Source organism: Mesitornis unicolor, unplaced genomic scaffold, assembly GCF_000695765.1.
Source record: "Mesitornis unicolor isolate BGI_N332 unplaced genomic scaffold, ASM69576v1 scaffold24195, whole genome shotgun sequence".
Lineage (NCBI taxonomy): Eukaryota > Metazoa > Chordata > Aves > Mesitornithiformes > Mesitornithidae > Mesitornis > Mesitornis unicolor.
The window spans coordinates 35,940-55,835 of NW_010186742.1; the positions used below are offsets into that span (position 1 = coordinate 35,940).

The 19,896-nt window shown below is 39.0% G+C and overlaps 1 protein-coding gene across 1 annotated transcript in view; it reads right to left on the reverse strand.

Moving 5' to 3' along the window:
* UST (uronyl-2-sulfotransferase) overlaps positions 1-19,896 on the reverse strand; it is a gene marked incomplete at both ends in the record, with an annotated part of 55,388 nt that overhangs the window by 18,201 nt on the left and 17,291 nt on the right. The window contains one exon of the mRNA XM_010185232.1: positions 13,563-13,716. Coding sequence (XP_010183534.1) covers positions 13,563-13,716 — 154 coding nt within the window. The remainder of the gene's footprint in view (positions 1-13,562; positions 13,717-19,896) is intronic.

Sequence of the window (19,896 nt, forward strand, 5' to 3'; positions counted from 1 at the left end):
CTCAGATGCTTTTCTGGAAAATTACTGATACTTTGCATCATTTGTAGCACTGCCATTCCAAATAGCAGCCACAAAATGGAATAAACATATAGATTCCACTTGTCAATTTGACAAGACTATCGCTCTATCGATAACTCCAAGTACTTAAAAACTCCTAAAATTACAAGATTCGGAAGCATAATAGATGTTCCTATTTGCCTCTTTTTAATTCTTTAAGCCTTCAGCCATCTCCTGAAGTTCCTTCCTACAGCTGTGAAAAACAAACCCATGCCTCCCTCCCCATATGAAAACCCAGAATCTCTCAATTGCCTCATTTCAGGTGCTACAGCTTCAAAATGTACAGCAAGTAACAAGATCAATTATAAAATCATGGAGGTTAAGAACTCTGCTAGAAGGAGGGAGAAAGTATAAAAATCTGCTTTTTTCTTTCTGTTTATCAAAGACTCACCTCTTTGGATTACATTCTGAAAAAAAAAATATTTTTTTCCTTCAATAATTGATGGATAGTTTAGTTTGGTGGGTTTTTTTCCTTTTAAAAAGAACAGAAAAAGAATTTATAAAAAAAACAACAAACTGATTTAGTAACCCATATTCACCATAGAAGGTTTCCAATTTGCCACACTTTAGTGGATTTTTCCTCAAGAAAAAGGAAATTGCTCTTGACAAACTCAGTTATGAATAGTGGCTGGCTTTGCTTGGATCAGAGTTCATAGGAAAAAGTTGTGTTCAAGGTATCCTAACTAGACTGTGTTTCAGTAATTCTCTGAGCAGCGGGCGGCTTCGCTGAAACAATGGCAGTCCATTTTCAAGAGTTCTGAACAAAAAAATCAGCTAAACACCATTTGCTGGGAGGTTTTTTTGGTGTTTTTGTTTCAATTTTATGTAAAGAAACTACAGTTACAAAGGACAGAGGAGCTTTGAAAATACTAGTCAACCAGAAAAAAAAATGCTTAGAATAAAAATCAGAAAAAGCAAACGCTGCTTTTACTTCAAAGGAGAATTTCCCTACCTTGTTCATGGGCAACGTATTTTCTCAACTGACATGGAAGTTCTACTGCTTTTTCTGAAAGATGGAATTAACTTTTCATTCAAGACAGGCCACAGCTGCCTCACGATAGCTTATGGCCATGCAACATCATCAGCCAACTGGTGAGGGATGCGCATGTTTTCAATATGGTTATTTGACTTTAAACAGACATCTTAAGGAAAAAAAAAAGATCACATTCGAAACAGCTAACACCACTTTCTTGTTTTCTCCTCTTTCTTTCTTTCAATCAGGTGGAATTATAAGACAGACAAGAAAATGAGCTCCTGGCATTTCCATACTCTACCTTACTTGACTGACTATAAGAGAACAATGGCCAAATGCCCCAAACCTCAACTCAATGTCAACAAATACAGGTCTGAAGTTTGCCACAGTCTGTTCCCTCACATTTTCTTCTGGCAACATTGTCTCACTAAGCTATCAAAACCTATTTTTATTTTCTTTCGAATTCAAGTAAAATCCACCACAAAAAGGCTGAAGGAATCAGGCTGTGCATAGCCTTCTGAAGGACTCCCTGTGACCCTTCCATGCCTGCGTTTATTTCCATTGGGTCTCCATTTCATTCACATGCCAAGGCACCTTAGTGTGGTTTGAATTCGTCCTTGTCTCAAGGCACAGAAGCCATCAGTCTTCCCAAAGCAGCAAAACTTGCCACCTACTCTTTTGATTGCAATTGCTTATCGGTCTGGCAGAGAAGCCAAACCATTGCCCCGTTGTCTGAAGTCCCTCATCCTTTCATATCCCTTCAGGAAAAAAATGAGAAGGGAAGACACCTAATACAAGTCTGGAGATTGAAGCTATTGGTATGCTGATAACCTCATAACACAACTTACACTTTTGGAAAAAAAAAAGTCTCTAAGAAAAAAAAAGACCTTTGTAGCAATGCTCTTTATGCCAAAATGGAAATTCTGATTTCTGGAACATCTGGCACCTGAAGAGCACTGCTGTGGCACCAGCCACTTCATAGGCAGGACCAACCAACTGGAGAGAACTATCCAATCTGGTTGCCAACACAAACCTATGGCATTTCGTTGTTGTTCTCTGTATCACAGGAGCATACTGAAGCAAACAGAGCAAGACTAGACAGAAACACCTGTTTTTTGGGAAAACTATTCCACAGTTCAGATCTGTTCATTCTGCAATGAGACACAAACAAAACCAAAAATGTAGCACAGAGGTGCAAATTTAACTGTTGTACAAAGGGCTCTTTCCTTTATTTGCGTGTTTAGTCAGTCAAGAATTATAGTCAATTTTAATTTTAAATGAAAAGAAAAAAGGGACATTACTCAGCTTGCAATGCGTTGTGTTCACAATGTCATGAATGCAAGAGCCCTACAATTTAGGTATTTTTTATTACATTTACTTACTACTTACACTACACAGTCTTCTTTCAGCAAAGGAGGATGCTGATACTTGACACTGCAGGGAAATCCACGCCTGTCCTTCTCTACTCATGAGAGATGCAGAGGGCTGATGCCAGCAGTGCATGGGGAGGTGTGTCTTGCACAGGGAAGCACTCCCTGTCCTGACAAGGCAATACCCAGGGTAAAGACCGTGTGCTCTAAAATAGGAAGTGCTCTCTGAGAGGACAAGCAAGTCTCAACAGTGGCCACAGATAGCCTCAAATCTCACATGGTAAAATTTTTATTGTTGAATCAGACATTCCTGCAAGTCATTTTAATTCAAGTAGTCTCTCTCTTTTTTTTTGGTCTCTTCCCCCATCTCACTAGAAAGACCTGAACAAACAGCAACACCATCCTGGAAAACGCTGTGATCCCTGAACTGAGGATATGGATTTGAGACTTCTCCCATTCCTACCAACACATCACCTCATGTCTCCCTTCTCTTCTCCTCTATCTACTCCTCCAGCTCCTTCTAGTTGTTCTTCATCCTAAATTCACATGACATCCTAATTTGAAAGATTACACTGTTGAACTAAGCAGAGCATGCATCTTTTCTGTGATGCTCCAAGCTGCTCTTTAGTGAGAAGCCAAACCTTAAAGCCATGGTCTGACAGTGTCCAAACAGACAGTACTGGATAGGTCTTGCCCCAGCAGAAGAATTACTGGTCACAGGCAATAGTAGTTCTATTTATAGCCTGGGCAGACAACAGTACATCAGCTTTAGCATCCAAAAGAAACCTCGGCAGAGACCCTTCAGCACCCATACCTGCTGGGTGTGTGTGTGCAGAGACAGCCTAGATACCGTGCAGTCACTGGGAAAGGCAGCAAGGCAAGAAGCTGTAAAGGCTTGGCAGGCTCTGCCTGATGGGCTGGCTGAGCAGCACTCTGTAGCCTATAATAAGCTCTAGAGACTTCAGAAGAACTAGGATAAACTAAGTCTTGAGTGTGCCTGGGCACTGAATGTTCCTTTTTTCTGTAACACGCCATCTCCACTTCCATGTGGTTTCAACATTAACTACTTCAAAGTCTTAAAAATACAGAATTCACAAGTGTGACCCAGTCATTCTGCAGTCAACAGAAGAGTCTGCACCACTACCAAAAAATTACACCATAGGAAAATATTTTGTTGACAACAAACACCTAAAGCTGAGGACAGCCTCAGATGCTTTTATAAAAACACAGCTATCCTTCACCACATCATCTGTGTGCCATGGGCAGGCCATTCTCCTAATGCCACCATCCTGAATTCTCCCTGCCATCCACCGCCGCAGAGATTCAGCTTTGCTTTAGTTAATATGTTTTAGGATTTCAGTTTATTTCACTTCGCTGGCAGTGCTGACAGCCAGAAAAGTTATGTATAAGCCACAAAAAGGAAAGAGGAAGGAGAATGACAGACAAGGAGTAAAACGGGCTAATAAATTCAGTTTTCTTCTCACGGGTTGTCAGTTCCTGCAAGTTTTGACACCTGCAGAGTGAAGCGAATATCTGACTGCTTGAAATTACATTATCACACCACAGCCTGAGCATGTTCATTATATTGGCAGTAAAGGCAGGGCTGCCTCTCTCTGCTCTTCCTCTTTAGTCAAGAGGACTAAAAGGTTCTGTAGTTTCCTTCCCCATCACACTGTCAATAAAACAGTTTTCATTTAAGGTGGTTAGAGCATAAAGCAATCAGGTACTCCTAGAAAGGAGCGTACTTAGGAGCGTATTTACTAAATAATAAAGGGTTTTCTACAAAAGTCTACCATGATTTCACAGAATCACAGAATCATTAAGGTTGGAAAAGACCTCTAAGATCATCAAGTCCAACCATCAACCTAACATCACTATGCCCACTAAACCATGCCCTGAAGTGCCATATCCAGATGCTTCTTGAACACTTCCAGGGATGGTGACTCCACCTCCTCCCTGGGCAGCCCCTTCCAGTGTTTGACCACTCTTTCAGTAAATAAATTTTTCCTAATATCCAATCTAAGCCTCCCTTGGTGCAACTTGAGGCTATTACCCCTTGTCCTGTCACTAGTTACATGGGAGAAGAGGTCAACACCCACCTTGCTACATCCTCTTTTCAGGGAGTTGTAGAGAGCAATAACGTCTCCCCTCAGTCTCCTTTTCTCCAAACTTAACACCAGCTTCCTCAACTACTCCTCATCAGGCTTGTTCTCCAGACCCTTCACCAGCATTTCATTAGACAAGACTTCAAAACATTTTTTAAATTATACATGAGTACAGTACCAAACATTTCAAAAAGCCAGACTTCTAAACATATACACACACACATATATATGATTACATCATATTTTTAAGAAAGACTGTTTGCTGGTCAGTGCCCCATCTGTTAATTAGGCCATGTATAAAAAGCAACTTTTAAAAGATTAAATTTAAAATTTATACTAACAGAAAGGGAAATTGGAGGCATTTTTTTCTTTTGAATGATAAAACACTGCAGTTCTAAAAATCATTCTGTTCCAACTTTAGATAAGCAAAATATCAATCAATAATTAATTTCACTTGATAGCTACTAAAGACTACTTTAAGGCTTCACAATGCACAATATGTTGGACTATGCACTGAAGATAACATTCACATCACAAACAGATTCTCTTTTTTCCATTCTCCTGAAATGTTTACTTGCCAGCTAATTATTAAATTATCACTTACTGAGAACCATTTAAGTGTCTCCTTAGATGTGTTCCTGTTGCTTTCACATTAACAAAATAAACGAGGAACTGAAAACACAAATACTCAAATTGAGACTTAGAAAAATTATCAAAACACTTGAAGACTCATCCATACTGAAACTATTGTACATCAAAGTCAAGAAATTACTTTCTTCTGCAAAGCATGCATGGAAAAAAATGTTTAAACCCACTATCTTAAAGATTTTAACATCTTCTGTTTTGGTACCTTTACTATTAACAGTGTATAATGTAAACATAGGGGTGCTATTCATACTTTAAATGTAATCATATCTTAGCTTTTTAATATAAATTGAGAATAGTCATTACAGTGTTAAAAATTAAGAGCTTCAGTGTCAGTTTGGAAATTACAAAACTTCATCTGATCAGCTGTGCTGTAAGACAACAAAATCTTAGCCACTATGGCATAAAACCAAGAACACTCAGTTGCTTTAAAGTCAAGATACAATACATTCAACTTGAGATGTCTATAATGGTAACTCTCTTATATAAACCACCTAGTAGTAGAATTCATTTGCAAGCATGTAATTACAAAGTTTGCTTTTGATTTACCCAGAGAAGTCACTAATTTCAGAAAAACAGTATGGGCTGTGAGGAACTTGTGCTGTATGCAAAGAACCCTGTTCTGGGTACCCCTGAGACTCTGGCTATGTACTTACCAGAGATTTTCTGTTTGAGAGATCTTGCCTCGGCAATTAATAGCCCTTGATGGCTACATATTTACTCTTTTTTAATCAGAGCAGAGTCGAGCAGAATAGGGTAGAATACTTCAGTTGAAAGGGACCTACAACAATCATCTAGTCCAAGCATGTGACCAATTCAGGGCTGACTGAAAGATAAAGCATGTTGTTACGGGCATTGTCCAAAACACTGACAGGTCTGGGGCATCAACAGTCTCCCTAGGAAGCCTGTTCCAGTGTTTGACCACCCACTCTGTAAAGAAATGTTTCCTAAAAGGTTTCCTTTTTTAATACATATAAACTGTTACATGTTCGGACATGCTGCCCGAACCATCACATCTTTCTGCACCTTCTTGGATCTGGCCATTCCAGTTGGGATTTTCTAGGTCTTGCACTGAAACAGCCCACAAGCAATCATCCTTGATGCAGCTTTTCCATGCCTCCTGGAAATTGGTCGTCTCTAAAGTCCTAATCTTCATCACTCCTCATATGAAAATTATTCCATACCTTCATTGTTTCTCCTACCCATTTCCGAGTATTTTCCAGTTCTTCCAAACCCATTTTGGGAATGGGAGGCCACAAACGTCAAACGAAGGAAGTCAAATGCAGCCACACTACAGATTTATACACAATGAGGTTCTCCGTTTTGCTCTCTGTTGCTTTTGATTTGCCTTTTTTTGACTGCTACTGAGAACTGAGCTGTAGCTATGGTAGAACCATTCGCCACATATGCATGATCTCATTACCGACTTGTAACAGTCCGCTGATAATCCATCGTTTTCTGTGTGAAATATGGATTATCCCCCGCCCTGCTCCCTGCCAACTGCTTTCCCACCTTTGCTTAGGCAAGGTTGGCTTTTATTCCTAGGCTATACAAGAATGTTCTTTTCTCTTCTTGTTTCAATCTCAAAAAATCTGAAAATATAACACGGACATACCCTCTTTCTCTTATACAGTTTATATGGCCTTAGAAGGCCAGCATCACTATATTAGACTCTTTGTTCTGTGCTTGGGATTTTCCACTCTACAAAAAATAGCTTCCTATAGAGAGGCTGAAGAAAACTAGTTTCCCAGGCTACCACAACACATAAAAAACCAGAAAAGAACACAAAAGAGAACATCAAGTGCTATCCTCTATTCGTGCTCAGAAAGGCACAAATAATAAACATGGCAAAATTGCCATAGAAATGAAGATTCACCATTCTCAACTTATTTAATACAGCTAAGTTCTTAAAAAAAAAAAAAGAACATAACTTAGTACATACACGAACATCTTAAATACCATATACTGCTTATTGGTGGTGCTAAGACACTGTAGCAATGTTAAGCTTAAATAAGATTGTGGGTACTTAGTGCTTAGGACTCTTTGCCTACTTGGCTTCTGGTTTCTCATATAGTTTCTTAACATCTGGAACAGCCAGAAATTTTCAGACCAGTACAATATTCTATGAAAAAATACCTCACATTTTTACATTCTGAAGCAAAATATTGTGGTTATCCTGTATCCTGCCTCCAGGAAAAGGAATGCAATATAGAATGGTATCATTAAAATAAAAGCACAGTATTAATAAAATCCAGATCTTTTTATCCTTACTATTAATGTAAGTATGTATTATGAGTTACATGAATCTTAACCAATGGTATAATGCTTATTTACTATGTGCAATTGACTCAGACTAGTAAATGAAAACAGATCTGGAAGGCACATTTCTTGCTTTTGTATAATTGCAAAACGTTGCAGTGTTTGGAATGCAAGCTCCACAAGGGAACATTAAAAAAAAATATTGGTTTGTAAATTAAAGTCACTGAAAAGTAAATGTCAGCCATGAAAACATTTCCTTTAATATTAGAATTTATAAGTTGTTTAATGAGGCCCTCCTCCAGCTGAGGTCTGAATGATCATTAACTTTGTGGTTCAATAAATTATTAACACAAAACGGAAGACTAAGGGAAAGATGGTGCGTACACAGCAGATGAAGAGTTACTAAAAAGAGCCAGAAATTTTGCTGCGAGGAGTTAATGCAGTAAAAGGGAACAGCTGGAGACTATTAAAAGCACTCATTAGAGGGAAGAAGCAGCAAACTGTTCTAATTGGGTCAGCTGACAGGTGGTTGCGCTTTAGCACTGCCGCCCCGGCAGCCCCGTCCCAGCCGCAGAGATTGATGCTACTGTGTGAGCCTCATCCCAGGCCTACAGCTGCAAAGCTGCGTGGTATCTCAGGACATGTTGTGGGATGTCCAGTGACCAACTCAAACCATCTCAGCACTGATATATAGCACAGGGAGCAAAATGACTACACTGTGTATGGGGGAAAGTTAGGGAAAAGACTGGGGATGCATAAAACATTTAGTCATTTAAGTACAGCTCTGAACACAGTAACTGCAAAATGTACTTTAAAATTTATATATTTAACTTCCTAATATCTGGTATGCACTGTACAGACTTAGGCATATAATTTTAACCTCTGCATGCCTCACATTTCCAATCTAAATAATATTAACCACATTTACCAGACCCTCCTCGAAAGTTCCAAGGTTCAATTGACAGACACATGCAGCCTCTTTTGAGGTCCGCAGCAGAAAAATCCCATATAGAAATGAACCCTCTGCTCTCTCCTCCACCAAACCTGTAGGCAGGCAACTCTCCCACTGCCTCTTTAATAAAGAAACACACTCATGAGAGTGATGGGCATGATACGTCACCAGAGGCTTGGCAGAGCAGGGCACTGGGAAAGTCCCAGACCAGACCCATCAGCAGGTGGGAGCAGGATCAGAGGCAGATGAACTAGCAGAGTTCTGCTTGGACTTCGGCCATTGCAGGATTGAGAGGGATGGAAGGGTCCGAGACGGAAGGGCTCCAAGATGAAAGAAGGGTCGAGACTCTCGTGATCCTTTCGCTTTATACCGAGTATGACGTATGTGGGATGGAATACCTAGTTGGTCAGTTTTGGGTCTGCTTTTCCCCGTAGGCTCAGACACAGCACCCATGGTAAGACAACTGGCCTTGAGATTATCAGTAGCAGCACACTGTCTGGGAAAAACATGCTGCTAGTTTTCAGCAAGTTCTGCCACTTAGAAGGATTGAGCTGAAAAGTAAAATCACTAAATAGAAAATTAGTTCTATTTAGCTCAAACCAGGTCAACTTGAAAGTTCCCTGGTGTCCTTTTAATTTTACTCCCCTCCTTTGCAGTAATCCTAACAAACTTTTTACAAATATTTTAATATTTAACTTAAAAGACAAAAAGACAGATGCTCCTTTATGGGATTACTTGCATGAGTAATCTTTAGCATAACTGAGGCTGAATATTGTTAGAGTATTTTTATTTTTAGCTGAGAAAAGCGTATTTATTTTCAGAGATGAAGTTGAAAGACTATGCTGAGCCTGACAGAGATGCGGTGCAACTTAAACACTAATTACAACGAAAATCTGAAGTGTCCTATAGGTAGGTGACAAGGTATTATTTACTGATTCATCTTTTTATACAAAACCTATCTCTTTTGACAAAATAACTCAAAGATGTTTAGATTTTGTACTTGAGTGAGTTAGGAGCCATGCTATTTGTGAGCCTAACAGAGATCAGCATCACATAAAACTAGATTTTCTGCAAATTCAGGCAACAATACACAGCCCACACCACTCCACACACACAGTCAGCCTTAGTTGTCTTAGATCAAAAGTTTTAGCAAGTATTAAGGAAAGATGGAAAACCCATATTTGATGTCTCATGCTGCAGTTGTAATAAATATTAGGTAATTAGTAACAAACTTTCTGGAAAGAACAACTTAAATGCAAAGCTTTCAAATATTTATGGCAGTTCCTCTCTTTATCAGGAGTGCTTCCTACATTCTGCACATTCAAGCTTTAAACTAAATAATCTGGTGCTTATTATTCTCTTGCTTGGTAGCAGCAGCACTCACAGCTGCACTGATAAGGGTTTACTTTCCTTACTGAAGAATATTTACTCTAAGAAATCTAGCTCAACCTGAAACACATTCACTACAATGGATTTAAATTAACTTTTGTGAATTTATCTCATCTTACAGGAACATAAGGTATGGCAACTCTTGCATGAGTGTCCGTGAGGCTTGACCTGAGATGCTTGCCACCATTTCAGATGATTATCTCTCTGCCATATTCCATGCCTATGTGTTACCGCTCTTTATTTTGGGGAAGCTTGGAAGTGATCTCTTTAGGTGACTGACAGTAACTCATTCCAGCAGAGAAAATGCCGGGTCAGGACAAGGAGCTGGCTGATCTGGGTGGAAAGTCTCACATTGCAGCAGCTGCCTCTGCCGTATCTGACTCGTGAATAAAGGGCTTGTTTTCTATCCTGGCTTTCAATTAAGTTTTGGTAAACACAGACATTTACCAAAACATTTAAAACAATTTCTCTGACTCCTGAATGAATGGTTGTTTTCTCTGGAACAGAGTCAAAGCCTCAAGCTCTATTCAGAGAAAAATTCAAATGATCAGTGTATGGTAGAAATTTCTCTGTTTCTGATGTTTGCAATGTCAGCCGTTCAGATTTTCCAAGTTAAAAAACAGTGCCCAAGGTACTACATGACTTCAAGGTGGTTGGTTTTGGTTTCTTTTCAACCCTCTTTTTTTCTTAAAGGTCAGAATTGAGGGGTGGGAATGCTGTCATTAAAGATATCACAACCCGATTGCAAAGCAAGAGTTCATAAGACACAAAACCTGATCTTAAAATGCTTTTTCTCCCCTAAGAGCCCACTTTATAGAGGTGCTGAGTTCCCACACTTTCACATTGCAGTTTCTGAGAAAAAATGCATGCTGCCCTCAGCTTTTCAAGGGAGAGGGCCAGTGTTGGCAGCTATTGACCAAGATGCCAGGATTGCCTGGAAAGGTTCCCAGTTGCCCACACCACCTTCCAAGAGATGTGACGCCAGGAACATCATGGTTGAGAAAAGCACAATTATCCCTTAATACCCCAGTTTCAAAAGTTGTACATCTTTCCACAGGCAAACCTGACTCTTGTGGTAAAACAGAGGAGTTACATTCACAGTTTCTCAAGTACATTTTGTAAGTCTGTAACTGCTGTGAACACAATGCTTCTCAGGCTTTTCAGCAATGAGCTCAAAGTTGTGGAGCAGTAGGCAGTTTTGTATGTTCCTAGCTGTTGATCTGAGGTATGATGGAGGAAGAAAAGTAAAAGCTTCTCATATCCTCCCCCTGCTTTCATGTCTCTGCTCACAGTCAGGGTCACTTCACCCCAAATGATTTGGGTTTAATACTGTGATCAATATAGAAACTATTTAATATGCTAAATCGAAGCTTATCCTCCAAATAGTCCCCTGTAAAAAAGCAATGCTTTGAGTTTAAAATTAAAAAAATAAAACAAATAAATAAAAATTGGGGTACGAGGCCAGCAACCAGGACAGCCATCAGTCCAGTGTCAAAGGGCCGCACTGGCCCATACTCTGAGGTAAAACTGGCTGCTTACTTTCTTCACAGGTAGATCAGGCAATTGATTTAGCTGACTTCTGAAGCTACTGTTCCACAAAATTCATTACCTGAGTTTAAAATATATGCCAGCAGATTTCCTTGCACCACTAAGGAAAAGATTAAAATGCAGTCAGGCAATGTATTATGTGGTTGGACAGCACAGGCCTTAAAAATGCTTAACATTCAGAATGAGCAGCTTTTCTTAAAATTAATTTCATTGGCGGGTGGCCTGTATGTTACTGTGATAGGAGCAACTGCCCTCTTTGAGCAGTGCAAGTCACAGCCATGGTTTGCCAAGGAGGGATGGAGAACAGATTCCGAAAAAATTTCCAGGATTCTAACACTGAATTACCAACAGAGACGATCAAAACGAAAAAAACAAAAATAATTTTTATAAAGGATGCTGACAAACTGCCCTTTGAACAAAATGACTACTGACCTCAGACAGCCTTTCATTATAAAGTTTGTGCTGATCTGTGTATGTGTACATATGTGCATGTGAGTATAAATAATAAATTTCTTGAAGAACATCCCAATGCAAACAAAAATGTAAAATGTAAAATGCTTTCTTTCTATTAGCTTTTAAACCAACACAATCAACAGGAATTAGATCCATTCATTCCAGTTCTGCTTAAAGCAAAATTTTACTGGCTGTACATATCAAATCTTAAACTGCACAGGCGGTACTAAATTAATACCAGTTTTTACAAAGTCAGTCAGTTGTGAGAGGTGCCAAACACTGCACATTTCACTTCAAATGAGAAGGACAGGCACTCAGAGTGAAGTACAGCCTGTACTGCTCATTTCTAATATTTTCAAAAAAGAAAACATGACAGCACTTAAGAAAATAATAATAATGATGTAGTAAAAAAAAAACAACCCAACATCTTGCATTCATTTCTGCAGACAAGGATACCAAAGAGACCCCCATTCACAGACGGTGAAACAGAAGTCCACATGCAAGGCATGCAAAGCTGTTGGTACTGCCTCCAATTCTGCACACCAGAAGGTCAAAACCTGCTCAGCTGGTAACAGGAACCTCTTTGGCACCTCTAAACATACAGCAAATAAGAAATCCTTCGCAACATTATTGAAATTAGTTTATATCTGCATAGCAGATACCATTAAAGTTTAAGGCTATACAGCTCACTGATACCTCCCTCCCTCCATTATTAATAATTTATAAGCTTATCTGTTCACAGGGCTTTGCATGACAAACAACAGTAGTAAAGTACAAAATAAATCAACACAGCCTTGTCATATGGGAAAAAAAACCCCAGCCCTTCTTGGATCCATCTGATTTCAGCTAGGACTGAAACACAGTCATTCAGGGCTGTGTTCTCCGTGGCTCATCCACACCACATCTTTTACCCTACTGCCCCTCCAAAACATCATCAAAACATCCTCTCTCTTTGTTCTCCGAAAGTCACAGCCCTCTCTTGTTCTGACATTTTGTCTGGTCTGCAACACCTCACAGCAGACCCTCAAGCTGTCCTGACACTTCTGCGTCACTGAAACCTCCGCAGGTTCAAGTGTGGCTGAAGGCTGAGTTCGATCAAACTGGATCTCCATTATAGAGAGGGTAAAAATTAATTCCACTGTTTTTGTCCTCTTAGGAAAGCGTCAGTGTGCAGCATCTGTACAACACCTACAGCCATGAGGCCCTGGTCTGTGACAAAAGCTGACAGGCGTTACGACATTTCAGCAGTTGCACAAAATTAAAACGTATTATGAACAACTTATCCAGCATTATTGTCACCTTCTTAATCAAAAAAAGGCAACAAAACCAAACCAAGAAATGAGATCAGAGCCCTGCTATAAAGAACCCTATGCACACCTTACCAGCAAGAACTTCAGAGGCTTGGGCTCACTGAATTGCTCCATTTCACAATTTTCCTCTGAGGCTGCAGTTACAGACATAGTTTCAACCTAAAAATCTGTCTGAATATTCACAGTGATCAATATAGGCAGAATTATCATGTCTAACCACTATGCAATGCAAATCCAACTCAGTGAAAGGACCATAATTCAATGGTGGCAAACTGGGACTTGCTGTCGGCTTATGGAAGATCAAGTTGGATCACTGAGTTCATCAGCAACACTCTACATACTGAAGTCAAACAAACTAAGGACCAAGCATGACAGAAACAGGCGAAGAAAAGCAAGATGGAAGACACCTCAGCCTCCCACTTTTCAAGCATGCAGTTTGAACATCACCATTATGTGATGACGCTGGGAACTTGGTGATCAGAGCCTTTTGCTTAAACATACCAGGTATCTTTCCTCCTGCCTCATGCTGGGGGTACGGATCATGTGATTCTGTTCTCCTCTCCAGTCTCCAAAACGTCGAAAAAAATAATTGGATAAAAATCGATTGACAGGATCTCTAATAATATTGATGTACACCGGCTGGTCTCCTCCAAACCTGGTGGGAAGAAAAGTGGGTAAATCTCATCAGAAGGTTCCACACAGGCACACGTATGTGTCTTTCATCTGAACATTTTCAAATTACTCTCTACAGAAGTTGAGAGCTTTTACAAGGTTAGGAGTGAAACTGAGAAGCTTACAAGAAGTTACTAAAACTTTGTAAAAGTGTGTAAGATCTCTTTAGGATGAACAGTAAACATGATATCACATGAAGCTACATGTGTACTACAAACATTTTAGTTTAAGACCATTTTTTCCACTGTGTCAATAGTTCTGCTTCTTGAGTGTTCTGCTTGCCGTTTTCAGATGAAGAACCTTCTGTAGCTGAATCCGAGGATGAGCATTTCTGCTTCTCAACACACATTTCCCATCAGGGAAGACATGCCAGAGCAGGCATCTCCTAATGTTAATTGCTATAAGGCAGCCTTTGATCACCCTCACCTGTACTTTTAAGTGTAGTAGCATGCAAAGGTTTATGCAACATTCAAGCTTATTTTAAAAGGCTTCCTTTGGATTAATTGATATATATGCATGGTATTTCCATCTTTATATTTGCTGGAACTTCTACAGATCTCTCTTTTGTCACCCCTATCCTGCACCACCAGTGGATTTGAGGTTATTTTGTGATTATGCGTTATCCTTCTACTGCACTTCACGAAGATTTTTTTTTTAAGTCAATATGAAAATTCCTGCTTCAAAAAAGATATTAGGTATCAATTTCAAGTACACACCAGTCCAAGGAAAGGGAAAGGGTAAAAGCAGCTGTGACCAGGCTCTGTACAAAAGCAAAATGAAGCATATGTGCCTGCAATTTAGAGATGCGAAGATAAACTGGAGTAATCTCATCAGCTTGACTTTACTCTCTTGAATGCCTCCTCCTGGTAGTTAATGACAAATATCTTAAGTTTAATAGGTGGGATACAAAAAAGAAGAAAAGAGGAAAAGGAAGCTTGAGAAGGTCTGTGATAATGTATTTTCACAGTGTTAAAATACTGACTGCATATTTTATGTCAACACACAGCATCAGGAGAACAAGCCTAACTGGAAGAAAAAAAGGAAAGTTGCTTACACTCTTCCATAGCCAAAACTGAAGAATGGACATTTATGCTATGGAATAGACTTATGGACTAGAAATGCTATGAGATAAAGAACAAAATAAAACCTTTTTGAATTGAGAAGTTCATAGGATATATTCAATTTGGAATTTGCCTGATCTAAGAACATGAATTATGTTTCTCTCTTTTGTTTCCCCAGTTTAGAAGAACAATTCTTACTTAAGCAGTAGCTTATGCTTTATTTTATGGAGCTTGGGGACATTGCCAAATGTAAGTATTTAAATGCTGTTCTGATGTTTTTCTGAGTCATAATTTATATGTTTTCTTTTAAAATGTAAAGTATTAGATTAGAAGAGAGAAAACTAAAGACAGCCTTTAGATTAAAAAAATCCTCCCAGCTTCTCTTCATCCTTTGAGTCAAATGAATAATTGAATATGTATAATAAAAGATCAGGACTCCTCATAAATATTAAAGAGTTAGCAAAATTGTTTAAAACTACAAATTCTAGTAAATGAGAAAAATTCCACACAGTTTCAACTTGATTTTTATTCTGCATGATTCTCCAGACCACTAAGTACAGTCTGCAAAGTCTTGTCTCATGAATAGCTATACATATCAGTAATCTCTTCGACCTTAATGTTGCAGGATCACTGCCATAATTTGAAATTGCCCAGACAGCATAAAACTTTAAACCAACCCAATTAAGGAGGCAGATGCTTCTTGCTTCCTGATTAGTGCATAGCCCAGTTTGGGCATGGGTATGCAAGGGAAGTATCCTGCATTCAGTATCTTGAATTCTTCTCTGACCTTGTCTTTGCTGTTTCATAAAGAAATAAAACCTACATTAAAAAAGGCATTCCATGAGGGCATTAAGCTTTGACAACATTTATTCAAATAGAAAGCTTTTGGTGCATGCCAGGGATGGTAGCCACGAAAACAAAATTTTTCAAGTGAAACTGCTGGCAAGAATAGATTGCACCTAAATTACCGAATGCATTATTTTCCTGCTGCTTCATGCAGATCAGCAATCATCTGAATACAGAAGGGAGTGGAGAAAAGCAAAGCAAAGGGGAAGCAATGCAGACAGCAAGAAGTGATGACAGCAGTGGCAAGCTGCCTTAAGATAGAGAAAGACTACAAGATTCAGAGAAGCAAGAGAGCAGGGATATCCTGCCTGGGTTTTGTAGAGGATGCTAAGCCTAAGTGCTCCTCAGAAGGGAGAAAAATCAAAAGCAGGCATCTCACAGTTTTCTAGATGGAAATATTAAATACATATTGTCTTTTCCGAAGTAAAAGGAAGGGTAGGATTGCACAACTACCCCACCAAAGTGTCAGAGCCCGCCCTTTTGCTGGTAAGGTCATGTCCCTGAACACATGAACTGCAAATACAGTACCAAGAGCTCTGAGAGAAGAAGCATACATCCCAAGAGGACAGCCGAGATGGGAGGTCACTCTTTCACACAGAGCTACAGAGGAACTTCTCATTTCTGAAATGGAGACTGCCCCCCCACCCCCTCCCCAGACACAGGACAGTTCAAATTTCTGATTTCATACACACTGCAACTAGACTGTTCTACACCCAGCTGCAGTTGCTCCACCAGGCAACAAGCAAGGAATTTTTAGAAAAATTAAGTCTGTTCTGGCTCTTATTCAAAATTGCATTTTATTTAAGCATAGTTTATAACACTTCAAATTCCAACCATTTGTTTCTATGGATTGTACTAAGACTCTTCTATAGAAGCTAAGCACACTTGCATTGCACAAAAAAATCCTACTGGTTAAAAATCAATAATCTTCAGCTACTCAGAGGAAAACAAGGGAAATCAATGTTCCATTTGTTCAAGTATGTTCTGCATATTTTTAGGTACTGATCAATCACAGTAAATATTACTTAGCTCTGTAGAGTGAAACTTTTCAAATTAACACCACTCACATGAAAATGCTCTTGCAAACAACAACATACTGTCCTCTCACTATACATCACATTACTCTATTTATACTCAAATACCTATTGTGATGGATTAAAAAAGGGACACCATCATATTTTTCTAGTCTTTGTTACCTCCTCTGAGCATGACCAGGATGGGATCCTGCACGATAAAGGTACCTCTCATGCCCACCAGCACACACTGCTGCAACTGGGTAGAGTAGGCGAGGACACCATCACTTCAGCAGAGTACTGAAATGTATACATCGATTCTCTACAGTGCTCTTCTTGTACTTCTCCTCATTTATTTAGTATATATTATTAAATCTCATTAGTTTTAACTGCTCTGTTGTGACAGGTGTATTTTTGGAGTTCTTGTCAAAATAACTTGCATATCTGCAGGCTTCAATCAATGATACTTAGGTTCATTAATAATATATTTCCCCATCCCTTTTTAAATAACAGGGGGGGAAAAAAGGCCTGAGAAGTATGCCAGATCTTGCAAGTTAGCTCCTTAGAAGACTGTTTCTGGTGAATTCCAATTTTATTATTTACATGAGCAAAATCTTTGTTCAAAATAATTTACAAACCTCTTACGAATTAAAAAAAAAACAAAACATCAAAGACATTAAAAAAAATCAACCAAAGTTAGTTATTTGACTGTAAAATGGAGGATCTTTCAAGCTTCCATTATTTTTCATTTACTTTATTTTTAAGAAAGGTTAACTATAAAGATAGTCCTGTCATGTCACTTCAGGAGGCTGCAGCATTTTCGTTCAGCACAAAACTCATTGCACAAGCAGAAGCACGCTTCTTCACCCCTGCAGGCAAGCCACATTCTTCAAGGAAAAGAAGACTCCAAACCTATTCTCTGTAAGAACTTTGGCTGCCTCTTGCTTTTTTAATGTAAAAAGTCTCCCCTTAAACAAATGAGCTAGTTGCTAGAAGTTCAATATTCAATATTGACAGTCACATAATATTAATAGGGAGAGGTACATTGTGTACTTCTCAGACAGGAAGTACAATGTCCTTTTACAGCTTCATACAACCAAGAATCATGTGCTGAGAGCATAGCTGCCCAGCAAGCTTTACACATCAATTATGTTACGCCTCCATTACATGCTCTGCAGCACGGCTTCACAAAGAGATCATGTAAAAGCACTAATGTACAACTTCCACCTTTTTAGAACTTAAATGAGATGGTGTCATATAAAAATCTAACTTTTGGAAAAGGTATCTTGAAATGAAAACTTATCATAGCATCTTGTATTAGCACACACTTGTAGCAAAGCATCCCAATTCTGCACACAAGGCAGCGGCACCTCTGGGATGCTCCAAGGACCCTCCTCAAGGATGAGCTGTTATGTTTGCTGCAAAGATTCCCAGCGAAGCGGCCTGAGGTTCTGCCTGCCTGGGACTACATGGTATTGCCCACCTTCAAATTAAGGAGTTTGACTTCTTGTTTTTGTCTGTAGTGCCTTGCTACAAGCTTTTGTGCCTTCACTCTATGCTGTGGCCATATTTTCAAGCTTTTCTTTGAAATTAGGAGGGGAAAAAGGACAGTGAGCCAAAATAAATCTTTTCATTTCAAAATTGCATCCTTGGCTGGGCTCGCTTTGAATGGGAGGTGTTTGTGGGTATCCAAAATACCCAGTGGTTCAAGGTTAACAGTAAAATTGTGCATACTGGCAACACTCCCCTCATTAATTACACCTTCTGGACCTGTGATTTCAACAGTAGAAATTTCATCTTCTGAAGTGATGTGTCTGGGTAACATAATTGTAAAAATTGCAGATGAGTATTCTGGGAATTGCTTAGAAAACTGCCTCAGACCAATGAACGGCTAAAAGATTGCATTATAAAACCTTTTATTTCTCTATTTCACTATCCCGTGAATCTCCCAGAATATTTTATGTTGTATTTCTGTCAGTCTTTTACATTCATGCATCTGAAACAATGAGGGGTTTTTTCCCCTATGCCTTTGATTATACTGAGGATATCAAAGTAGTTTAATACATAAATTCATAATGAACAGCACCAACACTGATACAAGTCCTGCCTGGGTCTGTATAGCATCCCCAACTTAAGTAAAGGCAACATTTGAGAAGGAAATTGGGTTCTAATTTATGTAATGCAAAGTTACAGCTGGAAACAAGAAAGAGAGAAAACATTAATTCTCCACAAAGCACTAACAGCAGCTATAGTTAAACTCTGCATTGTCTAAAATCAGCTAATTCCAGATACCTTGTATGCAAGACTTTCCAAAGGTCTGGCTCAGGATCTCTTTGGACCTCTGATTAACATTTCATTATAATTCACAGATGCAAATGTTGCACATTATACAGAGGAGCAGAAAAACTAATTACAAGTTATTACAATAATTTTCCAACAAATAGTAGAACAGCTGATACAGCTCTTTGGAAAGTATTACATCAACAAACATGGTGTACAGAAAAGATACATCTTCAAAATTGGATGAGACCACAGATTTGTCCAAGATAGTTATGTTCACATAAAACCTTGAGGCTCAACTTCTTGGGAAGGTCATAATGCAAAGGATGTTGCAATGTACTTGGCACTGCATATTCAACTTCTCGCATGAATACATATATCAAGAGTGTCACGGATGATTCCAGTTGTCCTGTGGAAATGGCTGATGCAGAGCAATTCAAGATAATGCTAGGAATGTTCATATGGAAACCAAAACACAATAAATTTGGTATAATAAAAAATCATTGTAATTTGGGAGTATATATTGTGTATACAATGTATAGAATATAAAAATCAATGTAACTGAAATGGAAAACATGCCTGCCCTGTCCCAGATGTGAAATTCTATTTAATCACTATCAAACAGGGAGCTGTGGATACCATCATGCTTGAGGCTTTGAATCTACACAGTTTAACATAATAATCTGTGATTCAGAAGATAACTGCAAAACTACTGACAACATTTGCAGATAACAAAGGTGCAAAAGGGAAGAATAACGAAGGGAGCGGTTTGCTCATAGAGAGCCACTTGAGCCACAAGACAAGTCAGACATCAGCAAACATCATGCTCTATACTATGGCAAAAAAACCCCAAAGCATCGCAAACCAGTAGCAAAGGACACTCACAGGGAAGGAACAGTTCTGGCAAGGACTTGCATGCCAGCAGCATGTGAGACCTTATGGGCCAGAATAATCCAAGTTTCC